This window comes from Micropterus salmoides, unplaced genomic scaffold (genome assembly GCF_014851395.1).
Source record: "Micropterus salmoides isolate LMB-PRFRI ecotype aquatic unplaced genomic scaffold, ASM1485139v1 Ms_hic_scaffold_3713, whole genome shotgun sequence".
Classification (NCBI taxonomy): Eukaryota; Metazoa; Chordata; class Actinopteri; order Centrarchiformes; family Centrarchidae; genus Micropterus; species Micropterus salmoides.
In genome coordinates, this window is record NW_024043055.1 from 3,159 (window position 1) to 28,554 (window position 25,396).

At 40.2% G+C, this 25,396-nt stretch overlaps 2 protein-coding genes across 2 annotated transcripts; both read right to left on the reverse strand.

Moving 5' to 3' along the window:
* Positions 1-8,605: 8,605 nt before the first annotated feature.
* Positions 8,606-21,503, reverse strand: LOC119884842 (tripartite motif-containing protein 45-like). The gene is made up of 8 exons (XM_038695141.1): positions 20,766-21,503; positions 19,681-19,969; positions 19,140-19,285; positions 17,598-17,914; positions 13,655-13,784; positions 12,362-12,476; positions 11,835-11,961; positions 8,606-10,937 (listed from the first exon to the last, which is right to left on the reverse strand). The coding sequence occupies exons 1-8, from the start codon at positions 21,224-21,226 to the stop codon at positions 10,783-10,785; spliced, it is 1,740 nt and encodes a 579-aa protein (XP_038551069.1). The 5' UTR covers positions 21,227-21,503; the 3' UTR covers positions 8,606-10,782.
* Positions 21,504-21,944: 441 nt separating this feature from the next.
* On the reverse strand, positions 21,945-25,391 carry LOC119884843 (V-set domain-containing T-cell activation inhibitor 1-like; the record flags this gene model as incomplete). The annotated part of the gene is made up of 3 exons (XM_038695142.1): positions 21,945-22,379; positions 22,956-23,207; positions 25,130-25,391. Coding segments are annotated over 3 exons (630 nt in total), but the record flags the coding sequence as incomplete, so codon positions are not given.
* Between the last annotated feature and the right edge of the window lie 5 nt (positions 25,392-25,396).

Genomic DNA, 25,396 nt, shown 5'->3' on the forward strand with positions numbered 1-25,396 from the left:
TTTGTCTTCTTTTTCAGCAGAGAGACACTGCTGGATAAGAGACAGGTGTCACTTTGTTTCAGGAGCGTTTCTTCCACTCTCAGGGCAGTTTTCCCTTTGCCCTGGCCAAGAACGTACTCCAGCCAAGAGCTCGCTCTGCGCTCTCCGCAAGTGAAGGGTGTAATTTTTTAGAAACCTCAGCGATGATGCTTCTCCTGCTGCTGAATAGCTGGCTTTCCTTTGGTGTGACTTGAGTGAGGGCCACAAACCTGGCTGAACCACAAACTCTCAAAGACATACCACCGAAAAAGGCAGCCATGATTAGATCCACTGTGTCTAATCTTGGAGCACAGAACTTCAGTCTCTCACTCTGGCAGAACAAAAGGAAAGTACAAGGTGACTACATAAACATGCAACCCACCATTTCAACATAAGTACGTATTATACAGAAAGGGATGATTGAAAGCATGAGTAGGTCTGAACACCTTGAGCAGTGTTAAGTGGATGTGCAAAAATGCACTGTTGTAGCACCACCGCGATAATCTTTTTTTCAAAGCAGTTTTCAAAGACAAGTTAAAAGGTTTTTTCTTGTAAAAAAGTTTCCCAGCAAGGTCTGTCAGAGTAGCTGGGACACTGTTTCAAGTATTGGATTGGTTGGCATGAATTGTTGTATACACATTCATGGATGGATGCATATGATCGACACTTTTGATACCCATAGTGTCCAGGGAATGATTCATAAAAACTTTGGTGACTTTTCATTTAGTCATCAGGTAAAAAAACCCAATACCTGCAAAACTAATGACATTCCCATCAGCCTCATCTACATGCTAACACACTGGTGAACATGGATCACATTATACATGCTGATATTGTCATGTTCACATATAGCTCAAACCAGTCAAACTGTAGACTCTTAGATTTACATTTATCTGACGCTTTTATCCAAAGCGACTTACAATGGCTATATACAGAGGTCACATGCCCCTTGAGCAACTAGGAGTTAAGTATCTTGCTCAGGGACACAGTGGTGTCTCACAGTGGATTTGAACCCAGATCTCTCACACCAAAGGCATGTATCTTATCCACTGCTCCATCAACACCCCAGACTCTTAGCTGTTCTTAGCTTTAGCTAGTTTCACCTCTTTTTGTGAGGGCAGAGAGAAATCTTAGAGACAAATATCGCAACATCTGAACAAATGAAATAGAATCTGCTTGATTAGATGTGACTACATATCAGTAAGATATTTCATGTTATGCATTTTTAGGTTTTTTTAATTTGGGTAGACTGTAAACCATGAAAATACTTTCCAGCTGATGACTTCACCTACAAGGCTCTGTGTTTGAAAAGGAGTACTGTACAGTATTTCTTATGCCTTTGTCTTTCACAGTGAAAGTAGGGCTTATAGCAGGCAGTTAGTCTGTACTGCGACATTGTCAGCCCACACCAAAGTGAGCTTTCTCTGACAGGTAATCTATCTATGTATAAAGTTCAACCATAAAGACAGTCCCAGTATTTTGCTGAGTGTGGAGCCAGCCAGCCGCTGCGTCCGTCAGCTGGTCCTTGAGCTGCCACCGGCTGCGGCCTCCCTCTCAGCAGCAACAACAGGGCCACTGGGACGTCTGATTTACAGGACACCCCTCAGTGAGTGAATTAGCGGCAGTGCTGCGGCGTGCAGTGTCGTAATCACTGTGAAGTCCTCCCTTCAGAGAGGCGTCACTATGAGTCACCCTCTCCGCTCAGCATGGAAGGCCAGTTGTGTTTGGCGCCAGGGCCGATGTGGGTGCAAGGAGACACACAAAAACCCCAAAAGAGCTGAGCAGACACAATAAGGCTGACAGTTTCCAAATCACAGCCAAGTTGCAGAGAAGGATGGTGTGTGGTAGTGAGAGAAGGGAGGGTGTCCTTTGCTTCAATGCATCTTTGATTATCATTGTCAGAGGGATGGATTGCTGGACTGGGAAGGATTTATCACACATTTCACACCCACAAAGAACAATGCTGCAAAGACAAAAACGTTCATTCTATACCCTTTGTGGAAAGGAGGAAGAATTAGCAGAAAACAAAACAAAAGCTGGACCAAATGTTTACAGGAGGCCTCAGCATGACATGAGATGCTGTATTCCAGCAGGTAAACATGACCAAAACCCGCATTCCTTCAGCTCCTTGCTTGACAGGATGAAGTGGTGAATTATGACAGTTTCAACAATGTCAATGACGCGCCGCACCTGAGGGAGCCCCGCCTGTCAGTGCTCGGGCAAGGTCAACCGCAACCTTTGGCTCTGGTGGACAGCGGCATGTCTATGTGTGTGTCCATAGGGGAAATGTGTGTCTGAAGTGTCAATCCCACGCTCTAGTGGCGATAACTGCATATAGTGCTGACAGGGACTCTACAACACACTCTTGATTTTTGACATTCCAGTTAATGGTGCGACGCGGCTCCTTCCCACACTGTCAAGAATAGTGATCATGAGTCCCTGCAGTGAGTGTGGCATAATGGGTAGATAAACAGAGAGTCCACATGTCTGTGTAAAGCCATTTGAATATTTACAATTTACAGGTTTAGGTTTAATCAAAATATAGACGTTTTAAACACCCACGTTCAGTGATTCGAACATTGCTGTTAAATTCCCTTTAAGTGACTTGAAAGTTGATTGTTTTTTGCTTTCACATCTCACTGATTTCACTCTCAGATTTCAGGGAAGCGTTAACACACATTTGAGTGAAGTATTTTATGAAAATCTGATCTCCTTTAATATTTGTATGCCTGAACCATGGTATTAACTGGACAATTTGAGATGTCTGGTGCATTTTGTACACAAGCTCTTGTAATTACTATAAAAAACTTCACCAACGACGACTCTTAAATATCGACATTATGAAGAGGTAAAAAAAAACAAAAAAAAACTTACAGTGCGTTTGATCTAATGCTGCAGTTTTGTAAGCTCCGGGAAGTCTGTGACTTCAATAACATTCAAAAGTTAATTGTACCGTCATACCAGCCATCATTTTGTGAGGATAGATATTTAATGTTTTAGTTGACAGCAGCCACATTTTGCAATGAAGCTCCTCAAATGCAATCTGTGCAGATGAGATGAGGCACAGAGACCCCAAAGTGGCTTTCAAACGCTCCTCACCTTGAAATAGAAAAGTAGAGAAAATTAAGATGGTGTGCAGAGATTCAGGTGAGCTGGGCAAAAGAAACCAAAACATCTTAATGAATTCAGCTCTGACACAGTGACAGTGAGAGTGTGCATCCTCAACTTCACTGCTGTCATATAGGCTTTGGCTCTGGCTAAGTTTTATTTTTTTAATATAAAGTAGTGGGCTGTATTACGGAGCCCTTAAAATCCCATAAGATTATATTTTTTATCTTGTAGGAACAAGTTATTATCCTGTGATAATTAAAGATAATAAAGATAATTATCAGGTTATCCTGTACTAACAAGATAATTATCAGGTTATTATCTAGTTCCCACAAGATAATAACGTGTGTGCACAAGATAAAAAAAATCATTTTATGAGACTTCAGGGGCTCCATACTCTATGCCTACTCTACTCTATGCCCTTGTCAATTCATCATCTTTTTATTGTGACAGAAACATTGCGATGACTCAAAAGAGCGAGGACAACATCCAGTTCAAGACAGGAACATATAAGATAAATAGACAGGAAAATACTTTCTTTTGAGTGTTGTATATTAGAGTATTATTTCCCTCTTTTCTCTGTGTCAAAGATAATCGTAAAGACGCAAATCATGATTCTTGGTTACAACAACTGCTCATGTAATTCATTTGCCATATTAGGAAAATAGTGCAACATATCTACAATATATATAAATCCTTTTCTATGATTTATTAACACAAACATTCTCATTTTTCTGTTTGTATTTATCTGTATTTGATCTAAAGTATATTGACCAGTCTAAATCGTTGGATGTCTGCACTATTATTTGTGTTATTCAATCCCATTAAACTAGTTCAGTGGCGTTGTTGTTTTCCGACTCTGCATCCTGTTCTGCTGCTCGACAGGGTGTGATCAATCATTTCTGTTGCACTAGGGCTGTATTGGAAAACGATACATATCCATTTGAAAACACATCCTCACCCATAATATCATCATTCAATATCTTTAAAATACAGAGGATCCGGATAGAGATAAGGTTATCATGATGTATGGCTTTATGGGCTGGCAAAGGTCAAATGACAAATAACACTTCATTTCCTTTGACTGAGTCGCTTTCTGTGTTTACTTGCATTATTTGGAGTTTCTTAGTCAGTGAGTTTCATTTGCATTCAATGGAATATTTAAATTCACATTATTTTTTAGACTCTCCATAATTATTGCTGCAGAGACTAGTCCGTGGCTCATTAACACTTGAATCATACTTTCACATCAATGTGGGGGAAAGGTTCTCTTACAGTAAACGGACATAACATTAAATTGTCAAAATGATCCAAGATTGCATCTTCAGACAAAAAGCTGCAACCGGCTACAGATGCACTGTTTTGTGTGAACAGTCTGTCTAAACAACCTTTTATTCTGTACCGAGACACCTCAAATGCTGTTAAAAGTTCCATGGCTCAGGACAAAGGCGGATGTTCACTGTTAGCTACAATACTGTGAAACTAGGTCAGTGCCACTCGGGCTGACTCAGTGCCACAAGCTTTTTAAAAACCATTTGTACTGACTGGCATTTTCATAACTTATTACTTCAATGGCTTTATATTGTTCATGGTTTATTTTGTTTTAACTCTTTATGTTTGGCCATTCCCGATGATTATGTTGTTGTATTTTATGGTATTTTATTTTCATGTACTTTGTAAATGGCTTTGAAAGTTGCTGTTAAAATAAAGCTTGCTTACTTATAGTATATCATTTGTATCATTGAAGTGTTAACAAGTAAACAAGAGCATAAAACAGACAACCACAAATAAAAATAACTAGCATACACATAAAAGCTCAGAACAGCATCTTGACGTGTAGTTTATTTTTTATGGTGCAGGAATAAAAAGTTTCTTTTTTTATGTGCACCAGGTGAGGCTTTCACAACATTCATGTGTCCACCAGACATGTCACAATCAGAATTTAAAGTCAGGACCAAGGTGAAGGTTATTTCTGAGGCTGTATTCATTGGATTGCACTATTAGTTCAGTAGCTATACGTAGCAATGCACTTACTTACTAAGATGGTGGACGTCCAATTTGAAGACCAAGGTCCTTACATTTCTCCATCAGCAGTGTGTCCATGAACTCAGACAGCAGTAGCTCCAAACAAACAAGCTTTATTGGCTTTTACCAACTCCGCTACTTTCCAGTGGGAGCTGGTTAGGCACCATTTAGAGCCCAGTAAGTATATTACTGTCGTGACTGTGGCCTAACCTCTTTGTCTTTAATCAGGTTACACAGTGTCCAACCTGAATGACCCGCACTCTCTCAGCCTCTGTTGATCACACACCCATGCATGTTCACGCATAATGCAAGGTTTATTCTGAGGGAAGATGTGGTTTTCTTTGTGGTTTTCTGATTTTATAAGCATTTCTGTGTCTGAAGTATTAAGGCCAGTAGTGATAGAATGGCCTTCATTGCCGTCATTGCTTTTGGTGACCAGGGTGCTGATGGGGTTTGCTTAATTTTTTTTTTTTACATTACTTGCTCTGGAAAGAAGTTACAAGAACACAAGACAATCTGTAATGCCTATGAATTATTGACGCCGCGCTAATGTTAACAAATCAAGATGAATTATTCACAACTCAACACAAAGGGCTTATCCAACAGGGAGTTCTGTGACAGCATGTTCATATTCTTAGAGTGGCCTTTCCCAGAGTGCATTTCAGGTGACCCTCAATGTACAGAGTGGATGTGTCTCATCTTGAAAATGATAAAAGCTAGTGTTGCTCACTTGCAGCGCAGAGATAAAGTGTCTCTCAGAGAAGGATGTCAGGTGCTGTCACAAAACTGGATTCGAGGTGACATGATGCTGTAGTCGGTTACCTGCATCTCTGTCAGCAACAGGGTTTATTTCTCTTTCTATGCTTCTTTTTTTATATGCACTGTGTCGTTGTCACAGTTTGAAAGTTAAGATTTTACAACGAGAGGACGACCATTTTGACATTTTGACCAAGAAAAGTTGAAATCAAATCAAATTCTTCTGCTAGTGTTAAATAAACATCCACCACCTGGTTTCAATCTGCAATCAGTGACATCATCAACAAATTAAAGACACACCTGACCCATTTCTCAGATTTTGTCATGTGTACTTCAACTAAAAAATCTAAACCCTCATCACTTTCCATGAATCTGAACACCTCAATTCCTTTATTCTTACATGAAAGTAATCCATGCTCATCACATCGCACCTCTCCTTTCTATAACATCTCATTCACCCGCCTCATCAAATCTTCAGTACCTCCACTCAGACTGGCCCAGAAGTCTGCAGCATCAAAAGGTAAACATAAACCCCATAAACAGCTGCTGTGGAGCCTCGGGTCTTCGGGATGTTCCAAGGTTAAAACATTAAAGGTGTTTGTGCTTAATATATGGTTGTTTGTACATGTTGTATCCTTGAATTATGAAAAGTCCTATATAAATAACATTGCTTGCTTGTTTGAGTAGTTTTCAAGAGATATAAGACAAAAATAAAAGCATAAATGATAAATAAAAAATCTTGTGAAATGCTGTTTTGCAAATGATAAAACATGTGTCTATATTCTGTAATTTATATATTCTATATTTTTATTCTATGTTTAAATACGTTCCCATATTATGTGACACACACACACACACACACACACACACACACACACACACACACTAACAAAACCAATGTGCTTCTATGTAATTTTCTGTCATGTGAAATGGTGTTACATGTGATAAATTCAAGTGTGTTTCATTATGATGTTTTATTATGATTATTATTAGATGTTGACACGGTTTGTATCTTCGCACTCTTTCCTTTTGGCTGCCCGTTGATGATGAAAGCCAGAATTAGGCTCTCCTGCAGCTGTGCTTTCTATAACTCTCTCTGGATAAGCGGAACAGGCAAACCATGAAAATGTAAAAAGCACCAAATGTAAAAGATTAAACACAAGAAAAGATGTCTCTCGCCTGTGAGACAATATTGTATCATCATCGTTGGTTCTCCCAATTACAAGGTACATTAGTTAAGGGCTCAGTGGCGGGTGAAGTAGGTTTATGAGTCCTGGCATGAGTCCTTCTCTCTGGGGTTCACAGACACAGTGAGCATCCTGCCATTTACAGTTCACTGTCATTGTTCAATTTGGGGTGTGTGTGTGTGTGTGTGAGCAGGCTTAGTTCCTCCTGGATTGACTGCACTGAAAGAAGGAAGAGAGTGAAGGAAGTGAGAAATCAATAAAAAGACCGGTTTTAAACCACTCCATCATATTTAACCCAAACCTGCCCTTACCTAATGGAAGAGTGTGTGTGTGTGTGTGTGTGTGTCTTTGCCTGCAGTGACCTCCAATTTTCAGATGTAACCCCTGCCATTTGAATGGTCCTCACCCGTTAATCACTTCTTTCCAATTTGCTGTAAGTGAACAATGTACTGTGTTTGATTAAGCAGTGTCACTGCTGACATTGCTGATGTGACTTCCTCTGTGATGGGTTTTGTGGAACAGGTCCCCATTCATCAAACATTCATATTAAGAGAGTCAATCTTAAACCGCTTAAGACATTTTTCATGATAATGCAATATTCATCAGGAGCCTCTTAGCTCAGAATGGCTCTAGTAAGGACAGCTTTTGAGAACGCTGATTATGAATGATTTGTAGGAACAAGCGCACAATGCTTGTTGCAGGCAGAAGGACATGATCGTTAGGTCTGGAAGAGCAGGCAGGGGGGGAAAAGTAGCTCTCTCCTGCCACCTGGTGGTTTGGAGAGGGACTGTCAAGCTCAATGAACTAAAGTTTCTTTGAAGTGTTAAATATGCAGTCACTGAGAGCATGAATAAAGTTCTCTATCATGATTTTTGCAAATCACGATAAATTAGAATATTTGAGTTAGTGCTGCAAGCTTCCTCGTTTCAGGGTGAAGTTTTTCCTGAGGAAACCTGTTCTCATTTTTCAAAATCCTATTTTTGTCTGCCCCACATTTAGTTTGATTTACTCACTAAAATCTCTCTTAAGTTTATTCTAATGTATTCATAAAAATGGGTTCTAATGGCTGGAGGAAAATTACTTACATGCAGTACTTTAGATTAATAATTGGCTTCAACATAAAAAGATAAAATGCATGAATTTACATTAAGAGGCAGGTTTATGGCTTGATGTGTGCTTCTCTCTCTCAGATGCCAGGGCTCGGTATTTTCCTTTACGAATTTTATACTGATGCTTCCAACAGGACGAGTGTTATTCAGATGGGGTAAAGAAAATTAACTAAATGTTGTTTTTCTAATGAGACACTGACAGTATGATAAATAGATTTGTTTTGTTCTCATGTTGTTGCGTTGTGGTAGGATATCAAGAGATGGCTACCTTTCTATTATTTTACTGAGTGTGTGCCCACATACAACAGTGAGTGTGACTTTTGTCAATGTTGTTTGTTTGTCAGGCACCGTTTTTTGTCAATACAAATGAGCAACAGTTCCATCCAAGTAAGAGGCAGAGTATGCAAACTGAGAAACAAGTATGTTTATTTTGATTGTACTGGCTTAAATGTTTTAGTAAAAAGTTGTGATACTTAGATGAAATGGAAACATTTCACAATGTGAACAGCAGCAACACACTCACAGTGTTAGGGAAGTTTCCTGTCATTGTGAAGACCTTGGCCCACAAATCAAAACGATTAGTCCTCATGTCAAGTATTTGCATACATCTATTTTACTATGCAGCTTTGCAATCATCAGATTCTAAGTAAAATACAAAAAACATGTCTATTTGTACACAATGTTCAGAAGACAGAAAATACACAAATGCATTAAGTGGCTCATTATGAGTATTACGTTTGTGGTTTCATGTCAGTCATGTAACCCTAATGCACAGCCTCTGGAGATGAACACATTTGTATTCTAAGAGAAGGCTGACTACTCCTTCTGGGTCACAGTGTTTCCTTTCTAATGAACCGGAAGGAAAAATGCAATTCTGAGCAGATTTGATGGACTTTCTCCTCAGTAAAAACAATAATAAGCACTTGAGATTTGATACAGAAAGAACAGAGCAAAAAACAAAACAAAGACAAAAGCTATTCAGAAAACAAGAATATGTTTTATATAATGAATAATGACAGAATAATCCTGGGTGAATTTACAGGAACAGTGTACTCCAGCTCAGTGCGTCTGTATATAGGATAACATGACCATGGAAACCGTATTTCATAAACAGGGCACTGAAATTCATATTTCCAAACCTTTGTAAACTGTATATCGCACCACAATATCGGCATCAACTCATCAATAGAATATAATCATTGAGTTGTATTAACTAGGTATTCACTGATTATTTATTTTGTAACCAAATGTATCTTCCTGTGGTCTGAAATAGGATTATATTAGGTTATCTATTTGTTAGAATATTGCAATTTTGTGTGCGTAACTATCCAGTATTTGGTCATTATTAAATGCACCAGAAAGTACCTGTTGTTAATAATTACCCGTTTTTTTTTTACTAATGAAAATAATTCAGAGGGAAATATTGTTCCAAAAAAGTAATTAAGTGAACATAAAGAAATAATAGAGTTTTCACAGTGTTATGGTTGTATCAACCCCTAATTTTGATTTTGAGTATGTATACAAATAAATAACTTCTCTCTTTAGCACAGTACTTGTTTTTAACTGTAGCATTATGGTTATTTCTTGAAAACAAATATTTTCATAAGGTTTGTTTAAATTTGGATATTAAAGAGAATTTCAGTTCTGAAATTTATTATTACTTATTGGCTGATATATATGCCAATACAAGGTATCAGCAATTAGCTAAATATCAGCTGATTGTATCTGCCTGCTGATTTATCTGTTTGCCTCTGTAATTACTTCCTTGATTACTGCAAACTCTGTACTTTACCATCTAAAATAAAATTCAGAATTCATGAGAATGTAAATGGATTATCAGCGTCCCAGCTCTTATTCTGTACTGTGCGGATTAATAGGAATTATTGTTCTTTCAGCATCACAATTTATTTTGAGGCACTTTGTTTGAAAATGTGTTTTCCTTAACTGAAGGATACAGCACTTCAACAGTCTGATGATTCTCAGAAAAAATGAAAGAGTGTTACATCGACGGTAACAATACATTCCAGCACCTTTGAAATCAACAGCAGCTTCAAGGTTAAAAAATAAATAAATCAGACTTAGACTGTGGCTGGTCAAAGAAAAGTGAAGCAATGAAGAAGCAAAACTATCTCTTCTCTGAGGCGCCCTTCAGCAAGGCTTCTAACACATTTGATTTAAGAGGAGAAGCATGCTGTTGTGATTGGAGCATTTAATTTTCTTTCTGTTCTGTCTTCTTGTCATGTGTAGGCAGAGCGTAGACACAAAAGGCACTTTACCACATAGATTCACAGCCTTTATCTCAGGTCTTTGTCTTATATGTTGGTCTCTGATGGTAAACTGGCGACTGTTTCACAATGACAGTTAGCAGAATGTCTGGCAGAGGTGAGCACTCTCAAGAAACCTCGACTTTAATGTCCTGCCTCAGTCACCGTGGCTTTAGAGCTTCTCTTTCTTTGTCTGACCTTTTCAAGTCTGCTCAAGAATTACACCAACAACCCTACTACCCCGCCGCTCTAACCTTTTGGTTGCTGCCATCTTTCATTAACTTGCATCATCTTGACAGGTCTCTCTGCGTCGCCTCAGAGCTCCACAGTTCGCAGGTGGCCGCGGGGGGAAACTGCATCCAACACGCTCTGAGGCAAACACTCGGACCGCTCCACGGTGCTGCCACAACAAGACCAGTGCGGCTTCCCAGGGTGTCCTTTATGACTGTGACCGCAACCTTTGAATCCTCCTGCAGTCAGACAGACAGACAGACAGACATGAGATCAGGACCAAGTCTGGGGTTTGTAAGTCCTTCCACGGTAGGAGAGTGTTAATGAGATTAACCTTTACTCGTTTTAATCAGAGTTGTTCAATAGAGCCAGAGCCATATGACTCTTGTTTCACGTTGTAACTGCAGTCAGAATGTTAATGCAATAAGAAAGAACGGGTGCCAGTAAGCGAGATAAGTTTTACACAATGAAACAAAGACTTGAAATCTTGATATCCTCAACTCTCTGAGACACAGAGCTCATATTTTGTAAGAGTACTCAATATATTAACGCAGCAATGTACTACTTCAGATCCACTACACAGGATTGCACAGTTACACATGCGACACTTTCTCTAATTAATGTTGTGAGACTATCCAAAGAGGTGGACAGAAAGCAAATTGAAAGCAGATGTGAACAGAATTACTTCAACACACCTGAAGGAACATATTTCCTTCAAACACTTTTACAGTGTTGTATATCAACAATCTGCCATTTTCTAATACATTCTTCTTTTCTTTTTTTGTGCACATGCTGAGTTTTAGATGGAGAGAGTAATTATGTTTTCGCTAGCAACAGTAAATATTTGTAATTGAGCACATTGTGCCTCATTTCTGAAAACACATGTCCTGTGGCTACATGATTGATAAAAAACAAAAAAAAACTGTACTAATAAGCATTTCTGATTCTAATTTGACTTCACATGTGGAGAGTATTACATGATAACAAAACCGGTTTCCCTCAAAAACAGAAGTGCTCAAACCACAGATGACAGTGGTGTCTAATAATGTTGTTGTTCCTCTATCTGTTCCCTCTCCATGTCCTGCTTAAAAAAAAGTGTACCATTTGCAGACATTTTAAAGATAGCTTCTGTGTACCTGGCATGGTTCCTGGGCAGCCACAGCGAGCCTCCTTGGCTCCTCCACTGGAGCAGAAGGAGCAGCAGTGAAACGTCCCACGGTGACGCCTCAACTTTCTCTTCACATCTAGAATAAACGGAGAACCCTGCAGGACGAGAGGGGAAAGAGTCAGCCAGCCGGTGTTGTCTGGGTCGACACGAGCCAGCATCACATAAAAACAGAAAAGTGACGTATCCCTATACCTCAGGATGTCAAACGGTCTTTTACTTTTCAAACATCCCAGTAGGTACACTTAACATCAGAGAGCTGCCATTTAATATGTTTTTGCCTGAAGAGAATTTTGCCCACATTGATTGACTTTGTCAGGGTGATGTTAACAGCCCTGCGGCGGTAAGCTGTGAGCTGCTGGCAACACCACAGCTCAGTCCAGCAGGTTTTAATGTGCCATTCTCAGCGGCAAAAAATAATTAATAAGCAATTGTTTTGATTGGTAAAAATAAATTCCCTGATTCTTTTGGGACAAACTACTTGGGTTGGCTTCGTACCTTGACATGTTGGGCTTTGACACAAACCCACACTGAGTAGGCACCTGGCTCTTCAGGTGTGTACGAAATGCTGTAGGATCCATCATTGTTATCAACCACTGTCGCCTCCACTGTGCTGAAGGAAAAGAAGAAAACAATCTTGTTAACACTGTAGAATATCACTGAGAAAATGCAACTGATAAACAGCTCTGTTATACAGAAATTCATTTTAAGAGTATTGATTGAAATTACTTTGTCACAATTCATAGCTTGACAAAAAACGATTCTTCAACTTGCAACATTTGTTTCTTGTTTGTATTTAAATCATCACTAATATCCAAGCTTAAGCCAAATTCTTCTCAGACAGATCAAAACACAATTTCACCGGAAGAAGAAACATTTTGATCTTTATCTCTGCACAACAGTTCAAGTTTTGAAACGTAATCAACCCAGCTGTCTGACCAATTGTGATTCCTCTCCACCACATCACAGAGTTGATAACCCACAGGTCGACCTATTTCATGCATCACATTGTCACCGTCTTCCACTGCTGATCACTTTCACACTGCATTAACTAGGAGGCTGTGTTGATTACTAAGATGTAGCCAAGTGTGATTTGCGCAAGATAACACAGGTTTGTATGGTTATTCAGCAACAGCCTTGTGCTGGTAGCACTAGATCTTATTAAGGTAACCACAGGAGATCTGGTGTGAGTTGCTGCAGTTTGATAATTCACAGCAATTTCACTTAACTTACAGACTTTATATGGAACACACATGGCAGTCACGAGTTAATACATTTAAAAAGGCAGGCATTCATACATGCAAGCTGTTGTGGATAAGGGCTGATGGTAGGAATCAGATATTAATCATAAATGAGTGTGAGACCTGGTATATATATATATGCATAACATGACTAAAAGTTGCTGGTGTCATTATGGAGGTCTGTAAGTGACAAAAACAGCACTAATGCACAGGTGCAGAGTGCTCTGTTGACCTGCTCTGAGCAGCTGCATGGCAGACTGTGAATAACCTGATCAATCTCAACACCAAAACTGCAGTTTCTCCATGACATTCCCCTTAATGAGAGGCTAAAACCTTCCTGTGCCCCATGAAAATGCCACTTGACCATTGCAAAAGGTGCCAGCAGAAACAAAGCCATCAGTGCCTTGCTCCAGGACACGTCAGCAGCAGGGAGACTGGCTACCTAGAGGCTCAATCCTGAGGTGTCCGGTTGAATTTCCTCGAGCCTGTCGAGTGTTCCTGCTTCCTAGGAAGTTAAAATGTTGACATACTCAAACTCTGTGACACTCACCAGTTTTTCTTCTCCTTGTGAACGACGCTGACCAAGACTTGCTCTCCACCTCGTGTCATCTGCTCCCCAGCTGAGTCCCGGCACACCAGGGTGAAGTGGCCCTGCTGCCCATCCCTGCCCCTCTGTAGACCTAAAGAGGCCATAATGATGCGCCGACAAACACACAAATACAGTACATGCGTCAGTGCACAATTTGTGTGCATGGATGGACAAAGAGTGACACATACACACACACACACACACACACACACACACACACACACAGAAAACAACTTAAAAGAAAAGCAGAAAGGTCTCTTTAACACAAGCAACTGACACATCTGAAGGCAGAAACACACAAAGACTCTCTCTTACAAGTACACGAACGAGAGGCAGAAAGACAGCCACACACAAACTAAGAAAAGACAGAAGGACTTGTCTCTCAAAGTTTTACAAGTGATCTTGCGCGGGCACATCACATTAAGAGAGGCACTTCATCATTCAGACGCACTGAGGCACTTACGACATTTGTCTTTTCCCCCCCTAAAGACTAAGTCACACAGACACACACACACCAACTCACCCACTAAACAACCCCCTCCCGAGTGCTTACGTAAGCCACTTTCTCCCCCAAAACATATGGCGGTTGCAGCCGGTTTAAGTGTGACTCCAGGCGCAGCCGGGCTTCAGGGCTGCTGACCAGAGTTTTCCAAAAACCTCACATCATTATTTAGTGTTTCATTAACTTGTTCTGCTCTGGAGACAAATTCGCTGAAGATATTCATCACCTGTTGTGGACTTGTTGTTGTGTTAAAGCCAACATCATTTGTGTTCATATCAATGATTAATGTTACTTTGCATTTTCCTGTCAGACTCTATTTGCCGCTCGATAACTAATGATCCTCCACTGTGTATTCATCTGTTATTATTCAGTGTTTTCCAGTAGCTGCAGGGGGATTTGTTTGGATGCTGTTGGAGTTGTTGCAAATTAAACTACTTCAACTCTGTCTGTTATTGTGACAAATATTACTCTTACTGTTATCACACCACTACTGTCATAATAAACTTTATAATACTAAACCAGTTTTATACAGCACAGGTTTAAAATGGATGAAAATAAGAATAAGAATAAGACAAAACAACGTTAATAACAACAACAACCATGATTAGAGCCCGAGGGTTTTTAAGACGGATGCCGATTTTGATATTTCAGGATTTTAAAATTTAATATTCCAATATATCGGCTGATATATGTAATAAGACCTCACCAAGATAACATGGTATAATACAGTTTAAAAGTAAACTTTTTAAGCAGTTCTTTGAACAAAAGTACATTATGGAAGGATCCATCTTCCGTCTCTTTCATCAGCTGTTATCTGCAATTAGCTCCTATCTGCGCACCCATTTCTCTTGTTATATAAAAGTTTTCTTTCCTTTACATTCTTGCTATTTTTACTCAATTACAGGATTGGTGCAGTAATTACTACCTCTGCCACTGCAAAAAATCTCCTTGTGCTGCAACTACAATTACTATCATTTGGACCACTAGTTCTATTACTGCTATCACTGCTGCTACTAATGTGTGTGAATTATCTGTGAATTTGTGTGTGCGCACTTGCTAAGCCCAGCAGCTGTCACTATTACAGACGCAGCTGTTCTGGCCCACATTACACCTGTGCTGTACAGCCTTGTGGTCCAAATCCAACACTTCAACCCGTCTTATCAGACAGAGTGGGGATAATCATCAGTAAGGCTCTGTGATTTCTGCTTTCTAACAGTCAACAAAAGTCTTTATCCTTTTATCTGCCCCCCCTGAAATGAAAGAGTGACTCCGCGTAAGGAAAAAGAAAGTTAACTTGAGAGGGACAAACAACTTACAGAGAGAAAAGGCTGCTTTAGCTGATGGAGTGATACTGTGGATATCTACAGCACAACCCTACATAAAAAAGGAGAAGCCTTAACCACATGTATCAAAAAGTCAATATAAAAAGAAAGATAAATGGTGAGGTCACCGCTTGGCAAAGTGCTTTACATGGCACACAATCTAAAACAGGCACAAGCAAGCACCCAAACAAACACTTCACACAAAACACAGACTGACCTTTGGGCAAGCATTACAACAATACACTTGCTCTTTGACACCTAGAGAACTCCGCACAGAAGTCTGTATTTGCTGAGGTTTTCCATTTCCCACACAGTCAAACACTGCCTAAAGCCAAGCCATTCATGGAGACAAGCTGCTGCAAATCTCTGCTGGCTGTGTGTGTGTGTGTGTGTGTGTGTGTGTGTGTGTGTGTGTGTTGGAAGTGTGTGATTTGTGGAGGCACAACAAAGGATGCCATGTGCATGTGACAATATTACTATATTTCTATGTGCTCTTGTGAGTGATATTTTAGGACTGCAACTTTCATTACCAATTAATCTGTGAATGATTCTTTTTTTTAAATAATCAAGTTATTGTTCAGTCTATAAAATGCCCATCATGACCCTCTCCTACAGCCCAATGTTATGGCTTCAAATTGCCTGTTTTGTCCAACCGACAGCGATATAAGTAAACTTTATATATGGGGTGGTGATGGAGCAGTGGATAAGAAACTTACCTTTGGTGTGAGAGACCTGGGATCAATCCTTCGACTTTGATACATCCACCTTTACATCCATTCTATTCACCAATGTGTTCCTGAGCAGGACACTTAACCCCTAGTTGCTCCAGAGGCATGTGACCTCTGATATACGTAGCAACTGTAAGTTGCTTTGGATAAAAGCGTCAGCTAAATGAATAAATTTAAAACAAGAGTCAAGCAGTAGATCCACACCTTTGAGAAGCTGGAACTAGCAAATGTTTAGTAATTTTGCTTGAAAAATATCTAAAAAGATGAATCAATCATCAAAATCGTTGTTGATTACCTTTCTAATAACTTATTATGTATTTCAGAACTTTATATAAGTCATTGTATTCTGTCTTTATATCTGCAATGCACACTTTAAATTTGCTTTTGCTATTTAAATGAACATTGTGACTACTATTACTTATTCCCCTTTCTTAAGTGATAAATCAGATGCACACAGACAGTCAGAGAGAAAGGAGAAGCTTGGTACATATTTACTTCTGTATAATAACTCTTACAGTATTTTTTTTTTTGGGGGGGGGGGCTGCATATAGCAGGAGTGGCATCACAAAAAGTCATTCTATTCTTCCATTATGAAACCCTGGAGGTTGAAATACACGTCCACTTGCAATGTGACTTGTAAGTTTTTCCTTCCCTTCTCTCTTTTACGGTGTGTGTGTCTGTGAGTATGTTATGTTTGGGTGTAAATATCCCCTCAGTGCACTTCCTTCAGGCCTGTTGAATCACCTCAACATTCCTTCAGTCCCAGAGGAATTTCTCTCTTTGAACCAAAGCACCCAGGAAGGTAACAATACTCTTTTTACTACTCCAGTCTCCACTGGGACCAGACAAGACTGGGGATATTCTATATTTTTCTTACCATCGACACATCCCATGAAATCTTCAAACCCAACAACATGTCTACTCTAGTCAAAGCTCTGTGGTTCTCAGCCCCAAGCCAATTGGTCCACATCTATAAAACCGTTTTCATGTTTTAAAAAGTCAGTTCTAAAACAGCGAGGCACTGCAGTTTTTAACAAATAAAGAATTTGTTGGAACAATTTTCAGATGCAAATTCACACACGTTGTGTTGAGTGAATATTCACAGCACCTGTATTGCGTATGTGGGATCGACTTGTTCATGGTAATAATAATAATTAAAAAAAAAGACTTTAGTTACTTTGGCTCATTCATTTTTTTTATAATAGCGTTTGGACAACTGAGCAATAAGCAATAACATGATTTGGCTACACAGACTAAACTTTGTAGGATCAATTCAGATTCATTCACAATAAGAAAATCCTAACATAACAACCTGTTCTTAAAAGAAGAGGAGAGGTCTTTGGAGTGTTTACCTTCCCCTTCGATGGTGCACTTGCTGAGGTCCACTGTCTTAGAGTTAATAACCCCGACCACCGGGTAGCCCTCCAAATCCCCCGCTGGCTCCCTGGGCATGAAGCTGATGCTGCTGCCGTCGTCTGGGGGGGCAGTTGCCGGGTGGGGGTCATAGCTGCTCTCTGCCAGGCTGGTCAGTCTTCTCAGGGTCACTCCTTTGGCGCTGAGGATCTCAGCGTCTGACCCGCAGCTCAGCAGTCTCTCTGCAAACTCCACTCCGCCTCCAATGTCCAACAGAGCCTGCTGCAGCTGTGCCCTCTGCAGGTGAAGCTGGTTCCTGTTGGGAAACCATGATGGCCTGTTTATATTTATTAAAGTGAAACACATATTTTTCTGTGCAAATACAGTACGCCCAGTGTTCCTTGAATTAACAAACTCAGAGCAGGCGGTGTGGTCATTGTCTCAACACAGACAGTGCAGTGCAAAGGTTTTAGGTTGCAGTTTTGCACAGTGCTGTACCTCTCACACCACTCAGTGTGTGGCAATAAATAAGCACTTTCACACAATTTCTAAAATGCTCCCTACACAATCTTCCTTCTCAAAATGGCATTACTTTCGAAAACCCATTCATTCCTTGACTGAATTATTAGTTTTTCAGTAATGTTCTGCAATAGCTATGCTCATAGTGTCTGGGCAATGCAGCTTTCAGCATAACTTCTTTAACTAATTTCTAAATTTAGTATGAAAGTTCATGTGTTTTTACCTCATAAATAATAGTAATAATAATAGTATAATAAATCACATCTTGTGTTCTCCATCAGCAGATGGAGTTCTCTTAGTTGGCATGGACTCTATCAGCTGATGAAGACCCTTAGATGCACTGAAAGCTGCAGGAACTATAGTTGGCAGGAAGCTTTAGACTCAGTGCTTCTGCTGTTAAAACAAGTGTGTAGACAATATATTACAGAGCAAGACAACAAAATAACAACATTAATATCAAAGATGCTGACAGCTGACCTCTAGCGCTCAGCTTTTTACCCAGCATAATGGAGCCCCACACACTAGCCAGAAAGGAGCAGCCTATTTTTTGTGTAGCAAGTCTAAGATTTGACTTTCTGAACCAACCACTGACTACTGATACAATACGTGGCTGGAGATATTAATGAAGGAGCAGCAAATTGTGCAATAATGTGTTGGACTTCAACACAACTGTTCTACAACTTTTGTGACTTTCTTGCTGCTGAAGAAGAAATGTATGCTTTTTTCTAGCTATTGTAAAATAATCCTAGAATTGATGAGCAACCAGAATCCGAATCAGTAAAAACTACCCAATTAAAACTCAATCTCCAACTCCAACTTTTTCTCAGATCTGAGACTGTGAGAAGGAAGCTTCAGGAAGAACTCTGTCGTCCTACTTTTTTTGTCCTAGTTTAACTTCTTGCATTTATTTGGACTTGCTTAACACCCGTCCCTGCTTACCTCTAAAAATCTTACCTTTCATTCATTCCCCAAACAAAAACTGATAACATAACTTGGCCCACTCTACATGCATTGCGCCATACCTGCGTTGCACACGGACGTCCTCCAGGCAATGCAGCAGAGAGAGGCAGTGGGATTCCACAGCGCTGGCGTAGGCTCGCGCAAACGCCCTCACCTCGTTCGCTGTTGCATCCACCCGTGCCTGCAAAGTCTCCTGGGCTACTTCCACCTGGAAATGAGTGGAAAGAAAGAATTTTGTTGGAAAATAAGATACCTGACCATTTGAAGTCAAATCATGTATGTTACAACAGGTCATGACAAAGATTTTGTGTCTTCAAAACAAAATCTTTAAGAAGGAGGTGGTTTGGGAGTTATTGTGTTATGTGAAATTACAGAACGTCACAAGAAAAAAGGCCATTGTTTAACCCATACAAATGTGTTAAAACATGGACATAGTTGTAAGTTTCTTAAGGTTGTTTTGACACTTGAAGTTGGGATTAGAACGTGCCACAATACATGTAGTCTGGGTTAGGGCTGAAATGTGTCAAGCGGCCACAACATACTTTACTAAGTCTAAATATATTCGCAATAGGATAAAAAAAGTAATAACAGACTCTTCTGCACCTTCTGCAGCGAGTCCTTTAAACGCTCCAGTCGGGGTCGCAGGCGCACCGTGACCAGCTCTCGGATGCGGTCTCCATGACGATCGATAACATCCCGGGTGGGGCAGCAGCGGTGGTCGCGGTGCAGTGTGGCGGCACACTCCAGGCAGACGGGCAGGTCGCAGGGCTGACAGAAGAGCCGGAGCTCCTGGCCGGGGTGGAGAGAGCAGAGGACGGGGCGGCAGAGACGACCACGAGACTTCAGCTCCTCCAGACACTGAACAGAGTGAGATGCTGTTCGCTTCTGCCGCCTGCAGACAGGGGAGAGGACAGATACAGATTTACGTACATGTCTGTATGTCAGAATATATATCTGTTTAAAACATAGCTGGAGATCACACGTTACCTGCTATTGGCTGGAAGAGTAGAGAATATAGTTGCTACTGAACAAAACACAACAAAAAATAGAATAGAAAACAATAACAGAGCACAAAGCACAAAAAAGAATAGAGTAGAACTTACCCCTGAGCCAGACAGCAGACAATAACAGTGTAAAACTACTGTGAGCTTGACAGTGGTGGAAAAGTTTTTCAGATCATTTACTTAGGCTAAGTAAAAGAACACTGAAAAAACTCCACTACAAGCCTGCATTCAAAACCTTACTTAAGCAAAAGTATGTAAGTATGCAATTCTGTCCTACTTATCTCTAAAATAAAACAAATAAGCAAATAAACAGCCCTGTTTTCTGCTTTGTGAAGATGGATTACCCATCTGATCCAAGCATAATTTAAATTGTTTATTAAGTTTAAGAAGAAGGATAATTTCCTCATCCCACAAAGGAACACTTTAGTTTCCTTTAGTTTATCAGAAAACCTCGAATTTAAAATAACCAGATTTGGAGATAAACAGGTTTCACTGGACAGGCATGGTATAGTCTGAAAAGTAACTCGAGCTTTCAGACCAATGTAGTGGAATAAAAATATTGATAATTAGATGTAGTGGAGTAGAAGTAGAAGTAGGCAAAGTTGGTAAAGTTACATGAAATGGAAATACTAATTAACCACTTGAGCTTGACCGGAGAAAAGGAACAGAAAGAAGAAACCCTACCTGTGCGCCTGGCAGCAGAACTCGCACAGGTTGACGCAGCAGACCTCGCAGCGGCTCTCGGCGCCTCCTTCACCGCACAGGTCGCATCCCAGCGGGCCGTCCGTCGCCAGGGTCTCCAGGAATACTTCGTCCAGCGCCAGGTGGTCGGTGCTCAGCCCTTCCGGTCCCGAAGGAGGGATGTCCACCTCGGAGTCACAGTCGGGGCAAAGCACCGTGACGGTGACGGCGGGTCGGTCCTCTTCCACCGCTTCTTCGCCTCTGCGCGAAGACACAGAGAACGGCTCCAGCCGGCCGACACAGTCGGAGCAGAAGGTGTGCAGACAAGGGAGGATTTTAGGGTCCCGGTACAAGCGTTTACACGCGTTACAAACCGCTCTCGGGTTCACCAAGAACCCGCTGTGTTCATTTTCAGAGCTTAACTTTGGCTGCTCCGTGTTTTCTTTCTGTTCAGACTGCGACATACTGTCTGTTTTTGGTGACTTTTGGTGTCAAAAACAAACCAGTGAACACCACCCTGAAAACCACCGAGCTACACAAACCTGTCAGAACTTAAGGAAAACTTCTTTCGAAACTTTGCTCTGCATAATAAGCACTCATGTGAAACTCAGTTTACGCACTCTGATAACTATAGATGTTTTAATGTCCCTTTACTGATTATAATCCCACTGGAAAGCCCTACTTTTCTTCGGGAGAAGTTGGCTGAGTTCACTGCTCCATGGGACATCCGACACCTCACGCCCTACCCGGCCAATAGGAAACCTCTCACGGACTGTGAGGGGTGGTCCAAAGACTTCCCAGCACTCTTTCATACCAGTCTGGGATTCTGACTGTCCCCATCTACTGGCAGGACAGAACAACAGGAGGACGGATGGACACATTTTTGTTGTGACTGAACAGGCTACAGTTCACTGGATCTTTGTTTACAACATAGCTGCTCCATGGCAGAAATAATCTATTTTCTACCACGTTAGTTTTAATTAGTAGCCAGTCATCCAGGTCATAGTTCTCCAAAGAACTTCAAAGTCAAGTGCAACTGGACTTGGTTGAAGACTTCTGCAGAAGTCTCTGGGATGAGGGAAGAAACGTCTTCTAGTACTATCTTCAACCAAGTCCTGTTGCCCTTGACTTTAACCTTCTTTGGATGCTACTTTGCCATCCCAAACAAACGCACCCATTTCAGAACAACTAAAATGAATTGTATTTATTAGATAAATCAGTAATACAAAAAACAGTATGTTAGGTCACTCATTTGATAAGATAATATGCTTACATTTAATATACTGTTTTATTTTCTGCTGTTTCTACACAGGGATGGTGGTTCATCCTTCGTTTTAGCAGAAAGACAAATAAAAACAAAAACAACTCAAGCTAACTGAAATTTTGAAACATTTAATGACCTAGATGGAGCGTTAAATTAAAACATGACACTTACAAGAAAAGTAAAAAGACATTATAAATGTGGACTGAGAAAATGCAGAGCGTAAGAGTGTGTGTGTTATTAGGTGAGATAATAGATGCAGAGGACAGTGGTCATAATGCTCAGGTAAGTTGATGCCAGCAAAGACGATGCAGCACTGTAGGTGAAGTACGTGTTTTCCGAAACACCAGAAACACCTGGAAAATATGAAAGTAGAGTCAAATCTCTTTACAACTTGCTTTGCTTTATTTTATTTAATATATGTTTTTTCTACATATGATTAATATATTTATTAATCAAAGATAGAAATGAGTCCCCCCCCCCAACAATTCAGTGTTGTACTTCCATGAGATTGAGTGACTTGTCAGAGAAACATTAATAAAAGAAGCCATAGCAGCAGAGGCTGAGATATTCTGATTTTTAGTCGGGGACTTTTGATAATGCAACTCAACAGTGTCTTTCATCATACCATCCCTACCTAGTAAATGCCCATGGTGTCACGCTTTGTGTCAAAAATTTGAAGACCCAATCTGAGATAACAAACGAGTAACAACTCTGAAAATTCTCAGACTTCAGAAATGATTCAACTGTTTTCACAGGCTGAGCAGTACTCCTAATGATGGGTAAACTGAACTTCATGTATAAAATCAGCAAAGTTTTTCCAGCACACCCTGGTTTGGCTTTTGCCAGTAATCATCATGCCAATTCGTGCCATTTTGAGATCAACAGATATCCTTGTAAAAAACATTTTATAACAAGTTATACAAGAATACCTGTTACAGTTGCCTCAGAGACGGCAGTCACCAGGTTATTTTCAATCCTGCAGGTGTATGTGTCGCTGATGTTGACGGGCTGCAGCTTGCTGACTACACTGAACATCCCTGCAGTGTCTTCTGTGAAGTTTGTGATTCCATTCAGGACTTTGTTATCATATTTCAACCACGTCACATGTGGTTTAGGGAACCATCTGCTCGCCGTTGCAACCAGGTTGCCATCTAAGACGTTAAATGTGGGGGCTGAAAAGGCTGAGAATAAAAAATGGTAAGCAAAAATGACCAGTCCGTGCATCAATGTGAATTTTCCAAGACCAACTTCATTGTATAGTCACATTGTCATACTGTGCATATCAACCCCCCCACCTCCCCCCAAAAATTGTATAGTGAGAGTCTACAGCTCCTACTGTGAGCACCCATTATTGGAGGCTGGGCTATATAAACAGATAATTAATGACGCCATAGTAAAACACAGAATAATATCTTCGTTGGAGAGGGTATAAATTTGAACAAATACTGCATTAATAAAAACAAAAGATGCAAAATAAATGTCCATATATCTGCTTAGAACTTCATTATAGTGTGTTATGAACCATTTATCAAATGTTTACTGCTTATAAATGTTTTTTTCGGTTAAAGTAAAGTCAGTGTTGGGAGGGTTACTTTGGAAATGTAATAGGTTACCAATTGTAAGTTAATTGTAATTGCAGTGGTGGAATGTAAGTACAAATCTGAGGTATTTGTACTTTACTTGAGTATTTCCATTATATGCTACTTTATACTTTCCTCCACTACAGCTCAGAGTTTGTAGTATTGTACTTTTCACTCCACTACATTTGTCTGACGTGCACAGTTTGGTGATTTGAGTGATATGAGTTACCCAGCTGATCAGACCTGGCGCTGAGCTTTCTATAGAGTGGTCAGATTGCGGTATAGGATGAAATGAGAGATATCTGGACGGCAATAACTGCAGTCATGTACAGTGTTTACAGAGCGATTTATGTTGTGATATAGGCTCATTTAGATGCTTGGTGTTTGATGTGTGTTTGGTGTGGATACAAATGGTTGGTTTGAGATTCTGGCTGAGGTGTGTGGCATGCATAGGGTGACAAAATACTAGGATCAGACATGGATTTCTCATTTGCATTTTGCGCGAAAATCGATCTTCCTACCAGGAAATTCCGTGCTTAAGCTACTCACCAGGATATAAAGTAGTTCAAAATTAGCACAACCCTACATAGTATCTGCAGTCGGAGACTCCTTCAGCACCACAGTAATAAGGACTGCTTCATGAAGCCCTTCCTCTCAACCTCCCTCAAGCTTGTTTGCCACATACCTCATGTGTGTTTGTATAAGTTGTGTTTGTTTCGTAACTGTAATTGTGTGTTTATTTTAGTTATGCTAACTATGACACTGCAATACTAATCCAAAAACATCATAATAGTAAAGCACTGACAGGGACTGTCACGATGAGTACTTTTACTTTTGGTACTCCTTAAGTACATTTTGCTGATAATTCTTACATACTTTTACTTAAGTACGGTTTCGATTGCAGGACTTTTACTTGTAGTGGAGTTCTCAGTGTGATATTATTACTTTTACTTAAAGATCTGAATACTTCTTCCAACACTGTCTAATTGTAGTGTACCTATTTCAATTACTTTTTCAAAGTAATGTAACTTTGTACATATAATTACTTTTTGATTACTTTTCAAAATTTCACATGAATGTTTTCAACTGTTGACCATTATCAAAAGGCAGCTTGAGAGGCAATTTCAATGGCAGATGGGCGGCGCTGCAAAATCATTGCAACATGAGAACCAATAAAAAGCATCAGCACAGCATCAAACTTTACCGAACAGCTGTGCCTGGAAATAGCAAAGGAAGACATGGTGCACATGAAAAACATGCAAAGCAACAAAATAAGTATTCAACATACAGCCTAGCTTTTTACAGAGAATATTCAGATGTAAACGCCAATGCAAGGATTAACATTTTCATTAGTAACTGTAATAGATTACACTCACATTTATTTTGTTATTAAATTACGTAACTAAATTACATGTAACTAGTTACCCCTCAGCAATGAGTAAAGTTTTTCCAATGTTAGATAAGACAAGATAGATTCATTTTCGAAGCAAACATAGTGAAACTAGAAAGATGAGTCATCCTACCTGCAGTTCTGAGGTTAATGTTGACCTTTCCTCCTGCAGTAGAGGAGCTGATAGCACAGGTGTACACACCCGCATCTGTACTTCTCACAGCCCTCAGCAGCAGAGAGGCATTACCTGTGACTAAAGCATCAGGGAAAAGCTGAGTCCTCCCTTTGAACTGTGAGTTCTGGTCCCCAAGAACCGGTGCGGCATTCTGATACTTGTAAACGAGTCCGCTCAGATCCTTCTTCTCCCAGGTTACTGAAACTTTTGTGAGTTTGGCTTGAC